At 42.2% G+C, this 20589-nt stretch overlaps 1 protein-coding gene across 1 annotated transcript in view; it reads right to left on the bottom strand.

The window, feature by feature from the left end:
• IQSEC3 (IQ motif and Sec7 domain ArfGEF 3) overlaps positions 1-15616 on the bottom strand; it is a 91105-nt gene extending 75489 nt beyond the window's left edge. Inside the window, exon 1 of the mRNA XM_062490988.1 lies at positions 15123-15616. Coding sequence (XP_062346972.1) covers positions 15123-15616 — 494 coding nt within the window. The remainder of the gene's footprint in view (positions 1-15122) is intronic.
• Between the last annotated feature and the right edge of the window lie 4973 nt (positions 15617-20589).

The raw sequence follows: 20589 nt of genomic DNA, 5'->3' as shown, positions 1-20589 counted from the left end.
AGCATCTCAGCTGAGTAAACTTGGATTTGCCACCCACAGAAATACCCTCATAAAGGGTAGACAAACACCACTAAGCTCACTTTAGTTTCTCTTAATTCAAACACATGGTAGCCTACTGGGATGGTAGCCACTCCACGGTCAGACTTCCATAGGAGATTTCCCCAGCTAGCAGAGGGTAGTAGTAGTAGTAGACAAAATCTACTATTTCAATTTAAATAGGAGCATCTTCCTTTGCAGGGTTAGTATTGATAAATACATCTCTGAAGTTTGTGCTAAAGCAAAGCCATGGCTGCTACTCATCCCACACCACCTGCCACACTATCTGCTACAACAGCACAGAAATTATGGGGCAAAAGAGGATGCCTAGAAAGTGAGAGAGAGAGACTTCTCCTAAAAGAGGAATCTTACAGCTCCACAGACTGTGGTCTGAAGGTTGATACTGAGAAAGGCTACACTTGATTTGAGTAGCACAAGTAACTGTGGCTCTTTGTTTCAGTGTAGGGCAGGAATGGTGTGACAGGTAAACAGCGTTTTGCTTGCTTCAGTCTGCATTTTAATTGCCTACTGAGAACTCCTACCTGTGTTTTTTTGGGCTCTGTTAGAAGTTTCCCAAGCTTGACTCCTCTTGCTTAGAATGCTCTACTTATTTTTTCATTCTTGTAGCATGACTTCCTTTTTTGCTTACTCAGAGTTTCTCCTAAGCTATCTCTGGGGCACTTTTAGTCCCAGGTTCTTAATGTGCTCACTTACTCTTTGAAGCAGAATACATGTGTCAAAAGAGCTGACTTTTTTCTGTAGTCATCATTGCACCACTAAATAAAACAATTAAATGTGAAGTTCTTTCAAAAAAACATTGGGCAAATATTCCCTTCCGTCTTTTCTTACTGATGATTTTGTTAATTCAGTGGGTTTCTGAAATGCACGTAAGCCACCAGCTGTAAAAACTGACTAGAGGTGACATAAAGCACATCTCATTTAGACGATTCATAGACAATAGTGGGTGACTATATATGTTTATGTACTTTTGAATCCCTCATTCCTTCAGACTTCACTTGCCTGCCAGAGATGTATATCTAGAGGGAAAGGAAGACATTTTAATAAGGATACAGGTGTACCATCCACATGCCACTTCATCCTACCTATCCTACTCTCAGGACATGCTGGCATGCCATGCTCCTTGTCCTCCCAAGATCTGTCTGGGGACTGAACAGCAGAAACCTTCCTCACAGCCTTGTTCTCAGCACTGCTGTATTCAAACACAGTCACTACAGTGCAGCTCTCACACTCTGCTCTCAAAGCAGAGCTGTAGAACAGAAGTTTAGGGCAAAGAGAGGTAAAAATTGCAAGTGAGGAAGAGGAACAAAGGTGAACTCAGAAGGAACAAACAGGAGGTGCTGACTGGAAGAAGCCAGTGAAGTTTGGAGAGTGGCTCTAAGGTCTTTTCTGAAGGCCACTATCATTCTTGCTATCTTTGCAAATGCCACTGTACTACAAGGAGGCACTCATGCCCTAACTTTTCTTTGTGACTTTAACAGAAGGATTACTAGTAGAGAAATGTCATTAAATTGGTCATACTTGAACTATTTTTTGTGAAATATCTCCAACTAGTGCCACACAGGATCCCCAGGGAACAGTTACTAATTGTGTCTCTGGTTAGTGTTCACTTCAGGGAATTCAAAGCAGCAGCAAATAACACCAGAATGGAGAAATAAAAGAATAGAGCTGGAAGATAATGATGAGAGAGTGAGATCATGATACTCCAAGATCCTAAGTCTTTTCAAATTGAGGAGATCAGTATCCTCCTACAGTACAAGCTGAAAGGAGAAAGTAACCAACACAAATAACACCTTGCTGGTAAGAGAAAGAAATTCCATAAACATCCAAGGCACATTTACACCCTGAAGGCATTCTTGCCCTTGTTCCAGACTTGCCTTGCCAACTCTGCTGTTAACAAATGCAACATAGGTCTACACTGAATACACTCATTGACTGCGGTACAAGTTCTGTAAGAATTGCCAGGACATTCACGCTCCCGTTCATGCACCAGAGTGTGCCACAGAGCACTTGGGCCTGTGAACCATTGGGTCTGCCCTAGTACAGAATGGAAAACTAGGCAGGATGAAGGATCCATTTCAAAGTGATGTCCCTGAGTAAAAGCTAATCAGGATAAGTTAATAAAACTTATTACCATCAAACCCTATAGCACAACCAGGAGAGATTGGCAAACACAAATATTCTTTTTATTACCGGACATTAAAATTCAACCCAGAATCCAATTAAGCCAGACATATCCATCACACAAGACTTCTCCTTGGGTGAGGCAGGAAAGATCTGACAGTGCAAGGTTTTATCTGCATGACTTGATGATAGCATGTACTGTTGTGATTGTGCCAGGTGATGAGGGGACAAGGCTGCCGACCTCTCTACTGCTCTATACTTAATAGGAGAACAGGGGGAGGGGAAATACAGCAGTGGGAAGAAGAAACTGTGTCTTGCTAGGCTGTGTTTTTTGAAGAAGGTACTCCGTCAACTTACTAGCATGCACTTCTGTGTGATAATTACTTTTTGCTTTCCCCAGGCTGTATGCAGTGCCTGCCTCTGGATTAGGCTTTTCCTTTGGCTTCCATGAGACGAATATTTCTGGTGTCTTCCATGTGCTTGCTGAGCTTTCTGCCATCAAAGCAGACTGAAATAGCCAACAATAGATTCGTAAACTACCTTTTTTATCTACCCCTCATCATTCTCTGCAACTCATAAATGGTTCATTGCTGCAAGAAACCTTGCTGGACTTGCATGTAATACACATTCGCAGCCCTGCCAACTTGAAACCATGTGTCTCAGTTCCTCTTCAAATTCAATATTCAGTTATGTTTCCAGCCTCCACTGCTCATTCTTTCTAGTGTACATAACTGACACTAATCCTGAATGTCTGTTAAGAATTTTTGGCCAAATTATAGATCTTTAACTGGCCAAAATTATTTCTGATATTAAGCTGTCTGAGGAGTAAATCAGATTTCATTATTTAGTGCTATATTATTTATGCCATAGAATGTCACTGATGTTGGAGACATGAATGCTACATGGACGCATCAAGTTCATGCAGCAACAGGTGAATTTTCTTGATGCACACCCCCTTCTATAGGGGCTTTGAATTTCTAGTGCTTACAGATGTGATTGGGTAAGAGACTTAACTCCACCCAGCCCAGTGCCCGATGGTATGGGTGCATTCATACATCAAAGGCATTGGTTGAAATCCCTTGTTTGAGTTTGAAACCGACCTATCCTTGACATGCTTGGGGACTTATTTACTTTTTACTATGTAACGAGCTAGGCTGGTCAAGTAAATGCCTGTTATGGCCAAATTATCTGTGCAGCTATAGACCAGCTATAGCTGTCACAATAGAAGTGGTGCAGCTCATAACATTTAACACTTCTTATCCCGTTTGTCTCTTTCTTTCAAGGCACTGTACCTACTTGACAGATCAGAGCCCTGGGACACAGCTTTTACTCTCAGCTTTGACTGGTTGGGTGAACTCAAGCAAAACATTTTCCATGTCTTCATTCTCTCCTGTCAAATGACAACTGCCTTTGTAAGGACTGAAGGGTCTACTTCTAGACAGCAGTGCAGAAGAAACATTATTGTTATTGTTATTATTATTATTATTATTATTACTTAGATTTGCATGTTATTTCTATTATTAGTCCTGCCACAAGATCTTGCCACAAGAGATATACTAGATAAAAGCTTACATGCTTGCTACTTGACGCACTTTCAGATATTGGTTAGGGACATTTACTAGCAATATTCCACCTGTGAATAAGTGCATTACTTCCTAAAGCACTTAAAATGTAATATTAATGTGTTCATCTCTTACATGCAAGTATTTCTGGTGTTAGAGCTGAGAGTTGGCCCTGCAATGAAGCCTTGTAAAAAACTGCAGCAGAAAAATGGGCTTTGATTCTTTCTATTTTATGTTACTATTTATGCTTGAGGTCGCAGGATGTAAATTGCTTAGTGAGGCTTTGTCAGCATCTCAGATCTACATCACAAAAATGAAACCAACTTCACAAGATGAAGACAATGAAGGAGACCTGCTGTTCCTGCAACAGTGAGAGGTGTGTTAGGACAAATTTACTCTGGCATGTGAACAGGGATAACACCTTTGTTCTGTGTGTGTATGTATCCTGTGAGGGGACCCCCAACATTTAACCTGAAAAACAGAGGTATTAATGGCAAGCAGAGACATCCCAAAAATTGTACTATCTACAGACATACTCCACTGTCCTCTCCTAGCACTCTGGGTATTTCTTGGAGATCTCCCAAGCATTGCCCAGCCAGGTTAAACTGCATTGCTTTATGAGATCTGATAAACCTCTCACGCTACAGTGATGCGAACTAGTCACATAAACTCTGGGTATACAGCAGTTGGCTCCTTCCTTATGCCTAGGCGTTGTCTACTGGGCTTCAACCAGTCAGTATCTCTTAAGGATAATGTTCAATGTTTGCTATTTATTATTAATTTTTCCTGAATGAGAGGTTTCATAAAAAAAGAACATAAACCCCTGTCATTCCTTCCCTGCCCCAGCTATGCCAAGGCATCATTACAGTTGCACATGTAAATGAACCATGCATTCAAAAACTTCACAGGAGCTTCTGCTGGGGCTGCTGGCCCTCCTGCATTCTACAGTTTCACTGAGTCCTCTCCCCTTACCCTTATAACTCCTCCCCAATGTTCTCCACTCTTCCACCATCTCATAGCCTCCTGAACAGGTAACCTCTGCTGAAGCCCAAATTATGGCATATCCTATCTCTGAGTGCTGCAGAGGCTTCAGGGAGCATGCAGATGTGCACACTGCTGGGATGTACTCCTGAGGCAATGCTCCAGCTGCACTTCCAGGCTTGGGGTTTGAAGACTGGGTTAATAGACTTAAAGCAAGCCTGAGGGTTGCCCTTAGCAGAGAGTAGAGACACACTTCAGATGCCTCTCATCCTCTTCTTCTCCTCTTCCCCTGTCACCGTACTTCCTTTGCCTGCCTGCCTATAAAATTTCTTGCTGAAAGCAAACAGCTTGGCAGAAGTTGATCCCTGCCTTAAAAACTAGTAGATTCTTTCTTCCATTTTTGGAAGGCTAAATACCTTTAAATGTCTGAGACTCAAATTCTTTGCCAACACTTTTCATCCAACAAGGATATAATCTGGTATTTCCTATCATCTTGTACACATGGCTGTATATCAGCCATGGTAAATGAGGTAATAAAGATGGTATAATATCTCCAGTCAGACCATGTCTAGTGAGGAAAATACTTCTGTATTTCAGTTTAACAAAAAGGAGAAACATCCCTTTCTCAGCAGAAACAAAGGAACAGCAGTGAATGTTCCTGAAGCTAACATGGAGATCATAATTCCCATATGAGTAATAAAGAATTCTTGGGGGAAGCATTACAGCACTTGGCTGTGCCATCCCAAATGAATGTCATGGCAAGTATACAGAGAATCTAGACATATGCAGAACTAACTCTGGTTCCAACGGTGGGACAGAAGTCAGTTCAAGAAGATTTGAATACATCAGAATACACATCAGAAGATGTGTATGATGTTATCTCATGTCTCTTCCAATTTGAAACTACCTCGTTAAGTGAATTGAACCACGCAGACTTGTGTTTAGGTGGTGACAGAATCTGGCTCTTAGACCTACATAGATTATAAAACAGCATGAATTACTGAGACATGCAGTCTACCTACTTCAGAAGTTTGCCTGGACATAGATTTATTAGCACAGAACATTATAGAAGAAAATTACTTGAAGAGAGGTCTTTTGGCATGGGAATCAGTGAATCCTCAGAGCAAAGGTAGGAAATTCCTCAGATTCTCTGCTAGTTCAGATGAAGGTTAGTGGTCCAGTGTCCATGGATATGAGGACAAACCCTGATACTCCGTTACTATGGTAAAGGGGGCTATGTGAATACCTAGGCAGACACAGGCAATTTGCTGGTGCCCCACAGGGAATGGATTTTCCAATTAAAAAACAGCAAATTAAAGACAAGGACATCGGTGAGAATTCTGAACTGACTGCAGAGCTGAATTTCCCAAAAGAGGCAGAATCAGGATTCTTCGCAGGGGGGAAAAATCAAGAAAAAGGGGCTGAACTCAGTTCCATAACTGAGGTAAAAAGAAAGGAAATAATTTCTATAAATATGGAGAGACACCCTTTGTTTTCAAAAATGCTATCACTTAAAAAGTCTGTGAAGAACCTTAGGGCCAAACAACACTACTCCAGGAGGCAGATCCAAGGATGATCCATGGAGGCAGGGTTTACCCAGGCACTGCAATATCAAGATGCTGGATGTTGAGGTTGAAGAAGAAACAGCATTAGAGCAATTGTCACACTGGAGCAGGATAATGTGAACAACTTCAGAGGAGTGCCTAGAAATCAACATGGCAAACAGATTGACAACAATGTCCTGAATTTTAATAGAAAGTTCAGAATTTGAAGAAACGTCCAAAATACAGCAAAACCTGAAGAAAATCTCAAGCCTCCTTAAGATCTATAATAATTTCAGTGGCAATTTGCTACTTCTCTTGAGAATGACATAGATGTTTTAGTGAGTTTCAGCAAATATAAACTCTGTAGCAGTAACTGCCTCAGCAGCAGTCCATGTCCATGCAAACGTTGGCAAGTGGAATAAGATGATCCACCAACTTCACATGCAAAGCCAGGAGGAGCAACAGACTGTGTTTGACAGTGGTAAACCTCTACCAGTATGTCCAATGAATTCCTATGGTAATTCCCCCATTCTTTATGACTTTAATACTCCAAGACTTTTAGGCAGCTTTTAAAAACAGAACACGTGTTCCAAGACAGGGTCATGGATTTGGAGTGAACTGTTCAGCCAAACTGATGTACATTGATTCAATAGAACATCTAGGACTTGATCTTTATTCTATGGGTTCTTAAGCAAAATGTGATTTCAGTGATCACATAATAATTTCCTTTTTCCTCCTATGCGTGTGTCTTTTTCTCTCTGTGTGTATGTGTCTATGTTGGTTTCTGCTTTGTAACTGCAAATCCCACAGACAGTTTCAACCAAGTTTGAGTCAGTTGCAGTGATTTCATAGATACTAACCTCTAGCAAGTTCCATAAAAGTAGCTGGCAGGGTGTAACAGAGAGAACTTTGTAGGTTCTCCTATGAAGAAAAGGCTGCTGAGTGAACTGAAGCCATTTCTCCACAGAAAAGTCTCCATGTTGGAGCGAGATGTTATAAAAGCCTCAACACCAGAAGCTTAGATCAGAACTCACATCTCGTTAGGCATCAGAAAATGTAACTGTGACACAAATCTTCAGGAAGTCAAGTTTCATTCATTCTACAGATCACAGATCCCTTTGTTTTCAGCTAGAAGAGGGCAGGAATTATAAGATTTTCCATTTTTTAATTTTGTATTTAAAATCCCTTCAATTTCATCAAAATGTTCTCTCTCAGATGTGACTAATCATGGAATATATTGATCCACTTCTATCTCTCTCAGAAAGTGCGACTTCAGACCGCATGAAAATAAGAGCTAAGCAATGAGCATAATCTTAGCAAAAACAATAAAGATAATACAATAATACCTGTGTGAGAAGCAGGTTGTGCATACACATCACAGAGAAAAGAAAAAAATCATTATCAAAAGAGCAAATATATCTTTATAACCCTGAAGCAACAAAACTCCTACCACCTTATATTAAAATACCTTAAGAGAATATCACAAACGTATTACAGGAAAAATGAGAATGCTGCTTAATGGTTTTCTCATTGTTCACTGTTATCTCTATGCATTGCTATTATCAGCACTCATTTACACCAGTGGAGGGTTGTGTATTTATATGTGAGGACAGATACACAAAATCTGGTACAGATCCTCAGGTGATGTAAATTGTCGTGGCTGTACTGACGTCAGTAAAGATGCACTGATTTCCTCCTCCAGCAGATGATTTTCTTTTCTGTATGTAAAAAGCACAGAAACTAGGTGCTGTTTCAGCTTGGCTCTGAGACACTTCTGTAGACAAATGCTCATGCAAATACGTTCTCTTTTTTATGTGCAAATATACATATTGCCTTGCAGTACACATTGCAAGCAAGGACAGAAGCTTTAGGCTGCTTTTTATGCTGGAATTTAGAAAAAAGGATTGTTCCTGATCTACCTGCCCACTCCTGTCTATAACAAGAGATTTCCAACTGCTTTGTCACAGATCTTAAAATATATAGAGATGAAAGGGTCAGTTCAGCCTGACAAGTGTGTTAAAAATAAATTTAGGAGGCATTAAAGTTTGATTTTAGGACTGCTAGTCCAATGCTTGAACTGAGATCTTAAACACAGCCATTGGGCAGAACAAATCCAACAGTCAAGACTCTCATTTTCTCACCTAAGGCTCAATTAAGTGAAATTACATATCCCAGAATAGATGAATATAAGAATAATACTAGTTTGTTTGAAGGTACATCTCTTTGAGGGGAAAAATTTTTGTATATGCTTAAAAATTAGGTAAAAAAAGAGAAAAGGGTCATATTTCAGACTCTGTCTTTATAAATGACTCTTTTCTTTTTTCCTTATTTGCTTTTATGTGGTTCCATGGAATGTGGACCAAGTAACAAGCACAAGCTACAAGTAATTCTAAAGTGAATTCCATCTCTTAAACAGAGAATTATTTCTGGCTTTCTATAACGTTTTCCTAAGGGAGAAAAACAAAAGGTTTCATAACTGAGATTGGAAAAGAGAAATAAACCACTGCTGAACTAGGAAAGAAAGAACAAGCAACCTAAAATGGCATTTATAGGGAAAATAACAGGAAAGCAGAAGATGAATAAACGTTGTGTACAGAAAGATTATAGAAGACAGGCAGTAGCTCTTTTTTCCTGTTTCAACCTGCATTCCAAGGCAAAAGGAAAAAAATACAGCTGAGAAATTTCCACAGTCTAATATATATATTTGTGTAGAGGTATTTCTGCTTGCAGAAGTGCACAACATTTTATCATGTAAACTTTTTTTAATGACTAAGTAGATGCTATAATTAATAGAAGACCCAAATTCCAGCTTACAGGCTCTGTTCTGGCACTGAGCACTAGATGATCATCCTGAGCTGCGATTTCTCTGATTAATTCTGAGTAAAAGTATAAATAATTAAAATATGGCATTGGTGGGGATGTATACAGTCTACCTCATATAAGTAGCCACCTGCTGCATAAACTGTATATTCCTGTGCACATCATTTCATGAAGGATGTGGAAGTGCCAGTTGCTGTGAAGAGTGGGACAGCCAGTCCAAGAGCCACCTGTCACTGAGGCCCTGGCAGAAATTCTCAAGGGCATTGTTAACCCCTACTCAGCTGGGACATTTTTCCCTTGATACTTTTCCAAGCGGCCATATATGAATTATTTTGAATGCTAACAGTGCTGCCATCTGAGTCCACTGGTCCTAAAGCCTTCTTATAGAGCCTTACCTTGGATCTGCCTGGGAAGTGACAGTCGATACAAAGCATGTGGAAGTAAGGTACCTTTGCCACCACAGAAGAGCAGACTGGTTGCAACAGAACATACAGCTTAGTGACATAAAAATATCACCATCTTATTAAAAAAAAAAACCAAAAACACACAAAAAAATAAAAAACAAACAAACAAAAAATAAAACAAAAAAACAACCCAAAATAATGCATTTGCATCCCTTCTTATTTAAGTATTTTAAATTTCAGCTTTTTGTTGTTGTTTTTAGCCCCCCAGCTCCTCTTGCTAAATGATTAGTATAAATCTTTGCTATTCCAGGTACTGCTCTAACTGGGTTCAGGACACAGATAGAGAGAAGCTGTCTGTATAAAGCACTGCTAGACATTGTTTCACAAAAATTCCTTCCTTGATATTACTTCCTGATGCTTCCATCCCAGCAGGGAGATTTCCCACAATAGAAATTTCAGCCTTGACCCTGTATGGCTCTGTCTGGGACTTTATACAGCATCCTACTGAAGTCTTAATCCTGTGGGAAGAAGTCCTTGTGCTGTTCTTACTCAGCAATTTTATGCCTAGAACTTCATCCTTTAACCCCTCCTAAGCTAAGTCCTTTTCCATCTCTCACTTCATCCAATATTTCATAAATATTGTTATATATGGTTATAATATGTGAATCACTAACTCCATACTCGTCTGCCTGGGATTTCACAGGCCCTGCTGTAGATACAATGCAGGTGTGTGTTATAAAGAATGCCTTAGCTGATTGCAATGGAAGCAGTATTGATATATCTTTAAATTAGATGTAGTCGAGGAGAGTCTACTTTCTGTTTTCCTCTCAGTATGCTCTTTACGCCAAAATCATCTAAGAAGGACTTTAGCATCTGTGAAGCTGTGCCAATGCAGACCTCTGTCATTTAAAACCCGCTTACAGCACTCGACTCCAAATAACTTCTGATGCTGAGACAGTACATTGCTAGCAGGGATTTGCAGAACCCAGGGCAGCACCAACGCAACTATTCCTGGTGTGTGAAAGCTCAAGGGAGTTAAACCCTGTAATGTGCTGGAGGAAATCTGAGAGACTGAAAGAAGAGGGCAAAAGTAGCATTCCTTGTGTGCCCCAAGTGAAAGGGATGGATATCTGGGGTACACGAGCCCAGAATTCGGAATTGTTCTGATCTTTTTTTTTTTAATTGGTTTTTTTGTGCTGGTGCAATGCGCAAATATAGCAAAATATGTTAATGGTAAACCATAATATTTACAGTTATTGTTAGCTCCCATTGAGAAATCAGTAGGATTTTTTCTAATGCCTTTACCCTAGAGATAATCCATAGAATAAAACATCAACGCATAGTTAAAAGGAAAAATTATGGAAAAGAGCACCTCTGCATATGCAACATCTTCATTTCAAAGTTACATAATTGAGCTTTTGAAATTAACAAAAAAAACCAGCAAACAATCTCAGAACACAAGAGCAACTAAGTGACTTTAAAATCATCTTTTAAAATGTGCCTCTTTACTAAGAAATAAAAATCTATCCTAAACCAGTACAAAATAAAATAATACAGATTCCAGTCCAATAAAAATCCAAAATGAGCTTTAAGACCTCTGGGAAAAAGTGATTTTAGAAGAATTCTAAGAGTTCATGGAGTTTGTTTTGCATGAGGAGATATCTTGTAGAGCTAATACACGGGCTAATAACTTAAAGACAATACTTAGATCCATTATATCACGCTAGACAAATACTGTTTCTACGTCTTTTTTCACTGTCGATGGCATGGTAAAAAGGAGACATTAATGCCACTTTAATACAGAATGATTGTGAATTTCAGCCATGTCTTTGGATGGAAGGAACTATAACGGATTATTAGCTATTATTCTAACTATATTTATCAGAGTGAGTTTTCCCACTAATGCCTGTGCTCAGAATCAGAAGTCCTTCCACAGACAGCTCCTACTGAGAGTTTCTCTGATAAAAACCAGCAGGATTTGGGTCATTTAGACTTAATCTGCTAAATTCAACCCTGTGGCATTTCCCTGATACTCAATGAAGGGTACTGGGGATTGGCAAAGAAGGTTGTATTCTGGTAAAGAAGGGATGGAAAAATTTATACTCCCAGGATTTGCCGACACTTTGGGATGGTCCCTTAAGACAAGAGGCTGCCTAGTAAGGGTGATCTGAGCTATGCTAATTTGGCAACCTGTATTTTTGAAGCAAAACATTCCATGATGAATGACCTTATTTTTTTTGTTTTTAAAACTGTGAGGTGCTTATGCAATAGCCTCATAAGGTAGAAAGAGACAGAAGTCGTGGAATAATAATTAGCCTAATTCTTGCTGAAAATCTCTGCAAAAAATCTTTCTCCTTTTCCTCCTCACATTTCATAGGTAAGCTGAGTACCACCTTTGCCACACAAAAATATGTAAAAACAATTAGAGGCCTCTGCATAGGTAGGAATTCTTCAATTTCCAGAGACAGGCTTGGTTTTGCTCCCTTTTAAAATGTAGGTTTTGTTTGAGTTGCTTTCTTTTTAAAAGCCTTTAGAGAAAGAAAGGTTGTCAGTTTTTGCAGAAATTAACAACAAAAATAAGACTGAAGTTTTCTTTAAAATAAGAGAGATGCTTCTTTTGCAGAAGACTGTACCAGCTGACATGAATAGCCACATGTGTCCAAAAGCTCAGGTCTTCACTTCTATCCAGAGCCTGAGGTAAGCTGGGCTGCAAAAAACCTCAAACCTGACTGAAAATGAGCAAAATCCCTGGGCTGTGTCTGAGGTGAGAAGGACCAGCATAAGTCTATGCTTAAACATGCTGCCAGAACCTCCTGTTTTGTGAGGGCTGAGAAATTTCCATTACTGGGCAGAGACGGTGGGGCACTGCCTGGCTGCTGCTTTAACCCCTGCTTTTAGCCACTGTATCCCAACACGCTAAAATACCATTTTTGTACTGTTTAGAGTGGCCATTTTCTGTAGTGACCAGTCAGTCCTCTACTCTTGGCTAAGAAAAAAAAAATAGATAACATTGAATTTCAGAGTTTATAACAGGGAAAAACATATTTGGACATGGTGGGGAGGAAGGAAGAGAGAGCAGATACCTGGTCTGTGCAGTCATTAACATGTATGTCCCCTGCTGTCGCACAAAAGCAAAAATACAACTCGCAGGTTGGCAAGCTGAATCATAAGGTGTATTGGGCATCCTGCCAATAGATGGTAAAAGACCCATCACCCTCCATCCAAGTTGCCCTTAAGTTAGATTTTTCAGTCTCTCTGATTTCCCTCTAACAGTCAGAGATGAGAGAATATGGAAGTCAGTATATCCAATCAGTGGGGGGAAAAAAAAGAACCTGCAAGAGTGAGAAATATAGACTGTTTGGCATCTCTCATATTTCCTTTTCTATACAAATATTTTGGTTTGCCTAAGCTATAGAAAGAAACAGAAGCAGTCTATTTTAATCTTCCTGAGCGAAGAATGCTGCAGGGATTGCTCTGTTATCCCCAGCAGCAGCCCTGACTTTCCACAAAAAAAGCTCCATCCAACCTTCTATCTATCTATCTGAAATAGAAAGATCATCATATAATATACCAGCAACCAGCTGCGTTCTTAATGCACTTCTCTTTGTATGAAGAAAAAATTTTGGCATGAAGAAAAAAAACTCTACAGTTCTCCCCCCAAACTCCACTGCAAAAAGAGCTCAGATAAGGAGGAAGTATTTAGGCATATGCATAGAAATTGATTCTTCAGTCTGTGTAATGACGTATGTTAGAAACTCTCTGCAGAAGCAAGGAAAGCCCTTGCCGAGATGATGTTTCTTACAGAGCCTTCACTGCAGGGAGTCACTCCTGAAAACACAGTGAGGTTGATTATGCATTTTTATTTGAGTTTCTTACTGGTTTTACTTGAGGGATTCAAACCATGCTATTCTGGATTTACACCAATTGGCATGAGTTCAGGATCTGGCCTCACTTCATTTTTAAACTCCAGCTATTTCTTGATGAGTAAGAGCCAGATCCTGCAAAGGCTTACTACCTGCATTAATACTCTGAGGAGCCCACTCACTTCCTCTAAGTTGTGATTGCAAAACTGAGTCTTACAGTGCAGTATTTTAGAAGCAAGCATATGCTTTTTGGGATTCAAGCATGACTTGACCGTATCTATTCCTTGAATAGCATTTCTTTCAATAGCAGTATCTTCACTGATTTTCATAGAATAGCATGATAGATGCTGAGCTGTTATGAAGTGGTGTAACTCTACTTACACCAGTGGAAAATCCAGCTCCATGGTTGTAGTTCTGCTTGTGTATTCAAAGCAAACACGAGAGAGAAGGGTCGCTTTATTTAAATTGTCAAAAGAGACAAGGAAGATGTTTTGGGCTTGTGTATTCATTTGTGTGCTTCATATGTGCTTGTGTGTTGAACACTTCAATTGTTTTGACATCACTATAACCAAGACAATAGAGACAATTCTAGGAAAGACATTTGATCTAGTTTTACTACTTATATTAGTTTCTTTCTTATCTAAAAGAAGCCACAGCAGAAACTATGCTCCTTCTCCTTCTAACTTCTACTAAATCTGGCTTTCAACCAGAAAACATCCCCCTGCTTTCCAAGTGCCTAAACAAAGGAAATTACAATACTGACTACAGCTGTAATTAGCAGCTGGTGAACTGATGGCATATACTGAATACATAATCCAAGAAAATGTTGCTCTTCAATAGTAGCCCTTTCCACCACCTATAGTGCTGGAATGCTCATTCTTGTTTACTATACATTCATGAACATGCAATACATTTCAGGATCCAGTACTAGTAGTCAAGCTTTTTTCACTGAAGATACTTTTTCCTTTTGGAGAGCTGGATCAATGTCAGGTGCCACTCACCAAATAAAAACCCCAAAAACCAAAAAAAAAAAAAAAAAAAAAAAAACCAAGCCACCCCACCAACCCACAAAAAAAAAAAACCCACCAAAAAAAAACCAGAATCAATAACAAAGCAAAACAACAAAAATAAAAAAAAAAACAGGGGCAAAAACGACCCACACACAAGGGCGATAAGCATCCTAAATGTCAAACCCAAGTACAGCGACTGTATCTCTATGAACCTATACACATCACGTGCAGTATAATGCAACCCTTACATCAGTGAGGGCAGGAAAACCCCAGCTCACTCCAGGGATGATGGGGTTTTTTTTAACAGGTACCAGCAACTTAAGGCAAGCAGAAGAGATCACAACGCTGCTGTGTTTTGTGAGGCTTCTCCGTGCCTGTGCTAAACCGCGCTCATGGTCGATCACAGACTTATTTCTGACGGACAATGAGGGCACGATGCCGTGTGTGAGCACCGCGGGCGAGCTGCCCGAGGGGCTCCAAACGGGCTACAGACACTTGTCCACAGGAATGAGCGCGCTGAACCGGGAGGCTGATGCGTCTTGGAAGCAGCATCCTGGCTTCTCTTCGCACTCTGCCTGCTCTCCCCGAGAACGTATCGAGGGAGGGATTCCCCACCCACCCACACACCGCCTCTCCCTCCTACCGAGGCTGCAGGGGGGTATAACCCAGTGCCTAGCTGGATGCGGGCCCGGAGAGAGCCCGCTCCCCTCCCGCTCCCCGCCGCCACCCCTGCCCGCCCCCTCTCCCCTTTCGCACTTACTCCGCTCTCCGGCTCAGGACGCCTTTACCGATGGCCTGGGGGGTCTTGTGCTGGAGCAGAGCGGCGCAGCAGCCCTTGTCCCTGCCGTCCTTCTCGGCGGGGTGCTGGTGGCCGGCAGCCCGCCCGCCGCCGCCGGGCCCCGCCGGTGCCGCTTTGCCCGCGGGCGGCGGCGGCTGAGCCGGGAGCTGTTGGTGGTGCTGAAGCGGGTCGGACTGGCCCGGCGGCGGCGGCGGCGGCGGGGGCTGCTCGGGCGGGGGGCCCTGGGGCGGCTCGGCGGGGGCCGCCGACGGCTCGGCGGGGGCCGGCTGCTGCTGCTGCTGCTGCTGCTGCCCGCGGAGGCTGCGGTTCTCGGTGCTCAGCTCGTCCAGCCGCCGCTCCAGCTCGTCGATGCGCTGGCGCTGGGTGTGGATGAGGCTCTGCTGGTTCTGCACGATGGCGGTGAGCTCCTTCAGGTAGAGCACGGCGCGCACCGGGTTCTCCAGCAGGCTCTCCATGCCCCGGCCGCCGGCGCGGGCCCCGCCGCCCGCACGCCAGCCCGCCGGCGCTCCGGCGAGAGCGGTGCGGGATGCGGGCACGCGCCTCGCAGCCCCGCGCGCACGGGCACGCGCACCCGCGCCGCCGGGGGCCGCGCGCTCCCGCGGAGGGGCAGGGACGGGAGCGGGCGGGAGGGGCCCCCGCGCGGGCCCGCCCCCGGCCGCGCCGCGCACGCGCGGGAGGCGCCCGGCCCCCGGGCAAGGGTCCCGTGGGCCCCGGGGGTCCCGGGGGTCCCGGGGGTCCCGGGAACTCGGTCCCCGGAGTCCCTCGGTCCCGTCCCGGTGGTCCCTCGGCACCACTGCCCACCGCCTCCTCCTGCCCGCCCGGGTGCCGCTGCCGTCTCGCTGCACTGCCGAGGCGAGCGGCCGGTGCCCTCGGGCTCTGCGGAGCGCTTCGCAGCCCCTCCAGGACCCGGTCTTCTCCTTCTCCCCGACGGGCGTTTCTGAGTGTTGCTGTGCTTTCGTTCTCCAGGGTGGCTTAGTGATTTCTTTGTTGTTTTTTTTTTTTTTTTTCCAAAGTGACATGAATAATTGTGTCTAGTTTTGGCTGCCGTTTTGATAACGTCACTGCCTTTAGCTTACCTGGTTAGACACATAGAACCGTTGGGGTTGGAAACGTTCTCCAAGATTATGAAGTCCAACCTTTGACTGAACAGCACCATGCCCGCTAAACCATAGCCCTAAGAGCCATGTCTGCTTGTGTTCGAGACTTCCAAACTTCCTGGACAGCCTGTGTGCTAATGCTTAACTAGTCTTGCAGTGAATAAATTTGTTTGTAATATCCAACCCAGACCTCCCTTGGAGTGGCTTGTCATCATTTCCCCTTGCCCTGTTGCTGGTTGCCTGGAAGAAGAGCCTGATCCCCACCCCACTACAGCCTCCTTTCGTGATAAGGTCTCCCTTGAGCCTCCTCCTCTCCCAGCTAAATTCCCCCAGCTCCCTCAGCCACTTCTCACATGACTTTAGCTCCAGACCCTTCACCAAATTCATTACCCTTCTCTGGACTTGCTGCAACAGCTCAATGTCCTTCATGTAACTGGAATACAGGCTTAAACCTCTCAGAAGCAGTTTCTGAGGAAAATGGATGTTAAAGGAACTTGTTTGGGATTTTTGGTGTCCTTTTGGTTTTTTGGAAGAAAGGCTTATTGTGGATTTTTGCTGGTGGTGTAGGTGCTATAGATGTGAGACCTGATAGGCAGGGCCTTTGCTGTTTGACTCCATGCAGGTTTTCTTCATTTTTCAAGAAATGCCTTCTCTTTCCCTTTTTTATCCACAGCCATAAGTATTTGCAAACTTACAGCCGTAAGTGTGAGAGGCTATCTGTGTGCTTTCTAGTACACTCATCAGTAAATAACCTGGCTAAGGATAATAAAATTATTTTCAGGAATTTCTGTGTAGATCCATGAAGTTATTTCTGTAATGGGTAAAATCCTATCCAATCACTATTAGTGCAGAAGATCCAGGAGGCATCATGAGCAGCCAGGTTTTAGACAAGCATGCCAATAGATTTTACTCGTTGTGCAAAAAGTACAAGGCCACAGAGCAAAGAGTGACTGGTTTTAAGTGATTTTGAGTGTAGAGCTACTCTCATTTTGCCTTTTCAGATCAGCAAAACCTGCACTGTAGCAAGGATTTCGTGAAGTGGGGAAAGAAGAAATGTGAAAGAGAATCTCTGTTTCAGATGAGCTGAAAGGTGTTTTTCCAGTCTCTTCTGTTCACAGACAGCCTTAGGAATGCAAACTGATGCAAACAAAATCAGGATTAGAAACTGTTCACAGACTCCCCCTAAATCAGAGCTGCTATTCACAGTTCTCTTCCAAGCACTTAGAAGTGGCTTTGGGGTATCAAGAAATGTTGCCACATGTCCCCTGTGTGGTGGGGAAAGACTCCAGAGTGAGCTCTAAGGAGTATAACCATTCAAATCGGACACAGTTAGGATTTTATTGGAAAATTGTACGGGAAACTTTCCTCCATCTCATTGCCTAGTGTTTCATTAGTGTTTTATGACAGGAGATTGACTGAGCATTAAGAAACTGGCATTATTTAGCAAGGGGAGGGATGGTTATAGGGGAATGTGAAAAAAGGCACATGCAAGAAGACAGGAAGTGAAAACACCTAAGCTATGTTTGGGGTAGAGTGGAAGTGATAGTTTGAGAAATTGTGCTGGCATGCTGTCTGCTTTTAAAGACACTACTGAACAGCAGTATTTCACTCTTGCCTCACAGGAATAGAGCCCAGGGACAGCAGTGGAAATAACATGCTTTGGGATTGGTAGATTCTGGCATACAAACGGGGGCTATGTGCACATTCATACATATAGGTACACACACACACACACACACACACACACACACACACACAGAGCGTTGTTAGGAAATACTTCAGGCACAGATTGCTTATTTGGCAGAACAGAGGAGGCTGTTTTAAATCTTAAGGCAAGCCCTGTGAAGAGTTCTGGTTTTGCAGCGGACATCATATTCCTTTGCAGCTCAGCTGGATAAAAGAGATGAAGAAATAAGGGTCATAGACATCACACTGGTCTATCCAGGTAAAGTCAACCAGGTCATGGCATGTATTCTTAAGGAAATACTAACTAAAAAGAAAAAGTAATCCTGATTTGAATGATTTGGGCTGGGGCAAAGCAGCTTGGAAGTCTTGTGTCATGGTGCTTCAACGCCTATCAGAAGATGTGATTTTTACTGCACAGAGTGAACCTGATGTATTCGCTCATTCTTTCTGCATCTTTAATTTGCTTGACCAACATAATTTGTACTAATAAATCTTTGTCATAAAAACAGAGACCTACAGCCATGTATTGCTAAGATAAAGCCAAGCAGATTAGTAGGAGAATACGGAACAAACCTGTTTTCTGTGCAGGTGTGGTGCCTGGTGGACAAAAATGCTACAACCAGCCCTGACCTTCCAGGTTTCTAAAGAGAGCATGTGACAAAGGAAATGCAGCAGAATGCTTTTGTGCCTAACATGAGGGACTGTGCAAGGATCTCCTTACAAAACTTCAAGTGTTAATAGAGTTGCATAATCCTCTGTAATAAGAAAATTCAGTAAAGATGGGGAGGAATTTCTCCAGCCAGGAGGAATCTGCAAGCACATCACTAGAAACTGGATGTCTTCTTTCTCTCTGCAAGCAAGATCCTGCATAGCCAGAAAACACCTCCTCATTTATCCAGCCATACCCTTTGATTATGCTGCCACAATACCTAGCACACATCATTTGCAAAGCTCTGCAACCTGGTGGAATGCTGTTTTGTAGAAGGTGAGTGGTAGGATTGTAGGCATCAGAAAAAGGGAAAAGCAGACACAGAGTGGTTAAATGATTTGTCCAAGGCCAGGCAGGAAGCTGGGCAGAGAGGATGCAGCAGGAGGGACAAGAGGGGGTGAAACACATGATGACACCACACACACACACCAAAACAGATTTCTGATTTCAAGCATCTTTGGCATTTAGCCCAAACTTCAGGTCATTAAATGCTGCAGCTTCTCTCTTTAGGAGAGATATTCTCTGGAAGGAAACAATGGCGAAGATAAGGAAAATCTGAATTCTGTTAAAATTATTTTTGCCATAGATAATTTGTTGGTATTGTATTTTTCAAAGTACTGATTATTTTCAGTCCATTCCAGAAAAAAATAATAATGAATAATAATGGATTAATTATGTTCTTATGGAATAAAGTGCTTTCCTTATCCACTTAGCAAGGTGCTTGGGCATTGCAGACAATTACAAATAAAGTGCAGCAGTAGTAATTAAAATAAGCATGCATTATAAAGCCACAACAAAATGCAAATGAGTCAGGCCCCAGGATTTAGTGAAAACGTCTAACACTACATGATTTAATTTTATATTTCTTTAGCTATTTAACTCAGAGTAAAATTAATCCATAAATAAAGGCATAATAATAAGCATGCATGATATGGAAGGTAGTAACACCTTTAGGTGTTTCAACTGCAGAAAAACTTTCACTGCAAAATGTTCTTGTAACATTTTCTGAGAGGTCCTAATCTCACTTTAATTTTCAACACCTCACTGAAACTTGATGCAATCACTCCAGCCTTTTTGACAGGTAGAGACTTCCCTATTTTTCCATTAGAAATTCTGTTTGAGGCATTCCCTTCTCAGTTACACTCTGTCTCCTCTTGGACAGGAGGTCATCACAGCAAAACCAGGCAGCCTTTGCCTCATTTCTTGCATTTGATCCCAATTTCCTCCACCTTCCATGCCTCAGCCTTGCAAGGTAACAACTTAGCCCTGGTAATTCAGTATCCAAAGTGCTTCTGGTTGGAGAATCAGGGCATATACCTTAGGTTCCCAGCTAAGATTCTGTGGAATTATTACCATAAGCTTATGATAAGGATTTTTATACTTCTATAAGACCTGCATTTCTATTGTCTTTGTTTGAGGAGAAAGAGAATTTAGGAAGGTGTGTACAAGGACATGAAATACAACAAAAATTATTGATGTTTAAGATCAAGTCCTTGGTACTTAAGGAAAGGCACGTTTAATGTTGGCCAACTCAATTAACCTAACATTTTCTCTCCTTCTTCCTATCAGAAAGGCAAGTAAAATCCTCACAGATGATATTTCCCATCAGATCTGAATTCTTAAGGAGAACACACAAGGAAACATAGCACAAACCATGCAAAACCCCACAGAAGTAGAGTAAAAGATGGTAAGAGATGTAAGAATCATGGTCCTATATTTCCATCTGTCATTCCAATTTCTGGGGGAAGATGGGGGCATTTTTAGTCTCACCTGGAATTTAGCAGCTGCTCAGGTGGAGAGTCTCAGAACTGCTTGCAAACAGCCTGGAGAAAGAAAAAAAATTCTGCAGATATTAGATGAATAATTTCAAAATAGAGGGTAGAATCAAGACAATCATAATGTTCTCATGCATAATTTATGGACAGAGGAAAAAAAA

Source organism: Cinclus cinclus, chromosome 4 (assembly GCF_963662255.1).
Source record: "Cinclus cinclus chromosome 4, bCinCin1.1, whole genome shotgun sequence".
Taxonomy (NCBI): Eukaryota; Metazoa; Chordata; class Aves; order Passeriformes; family Cinclidae; genus Cinclus; species Cinclus cinclus.
This window is presented reverse-complemented; position numbering and strand designations above follow the sequence as displayed.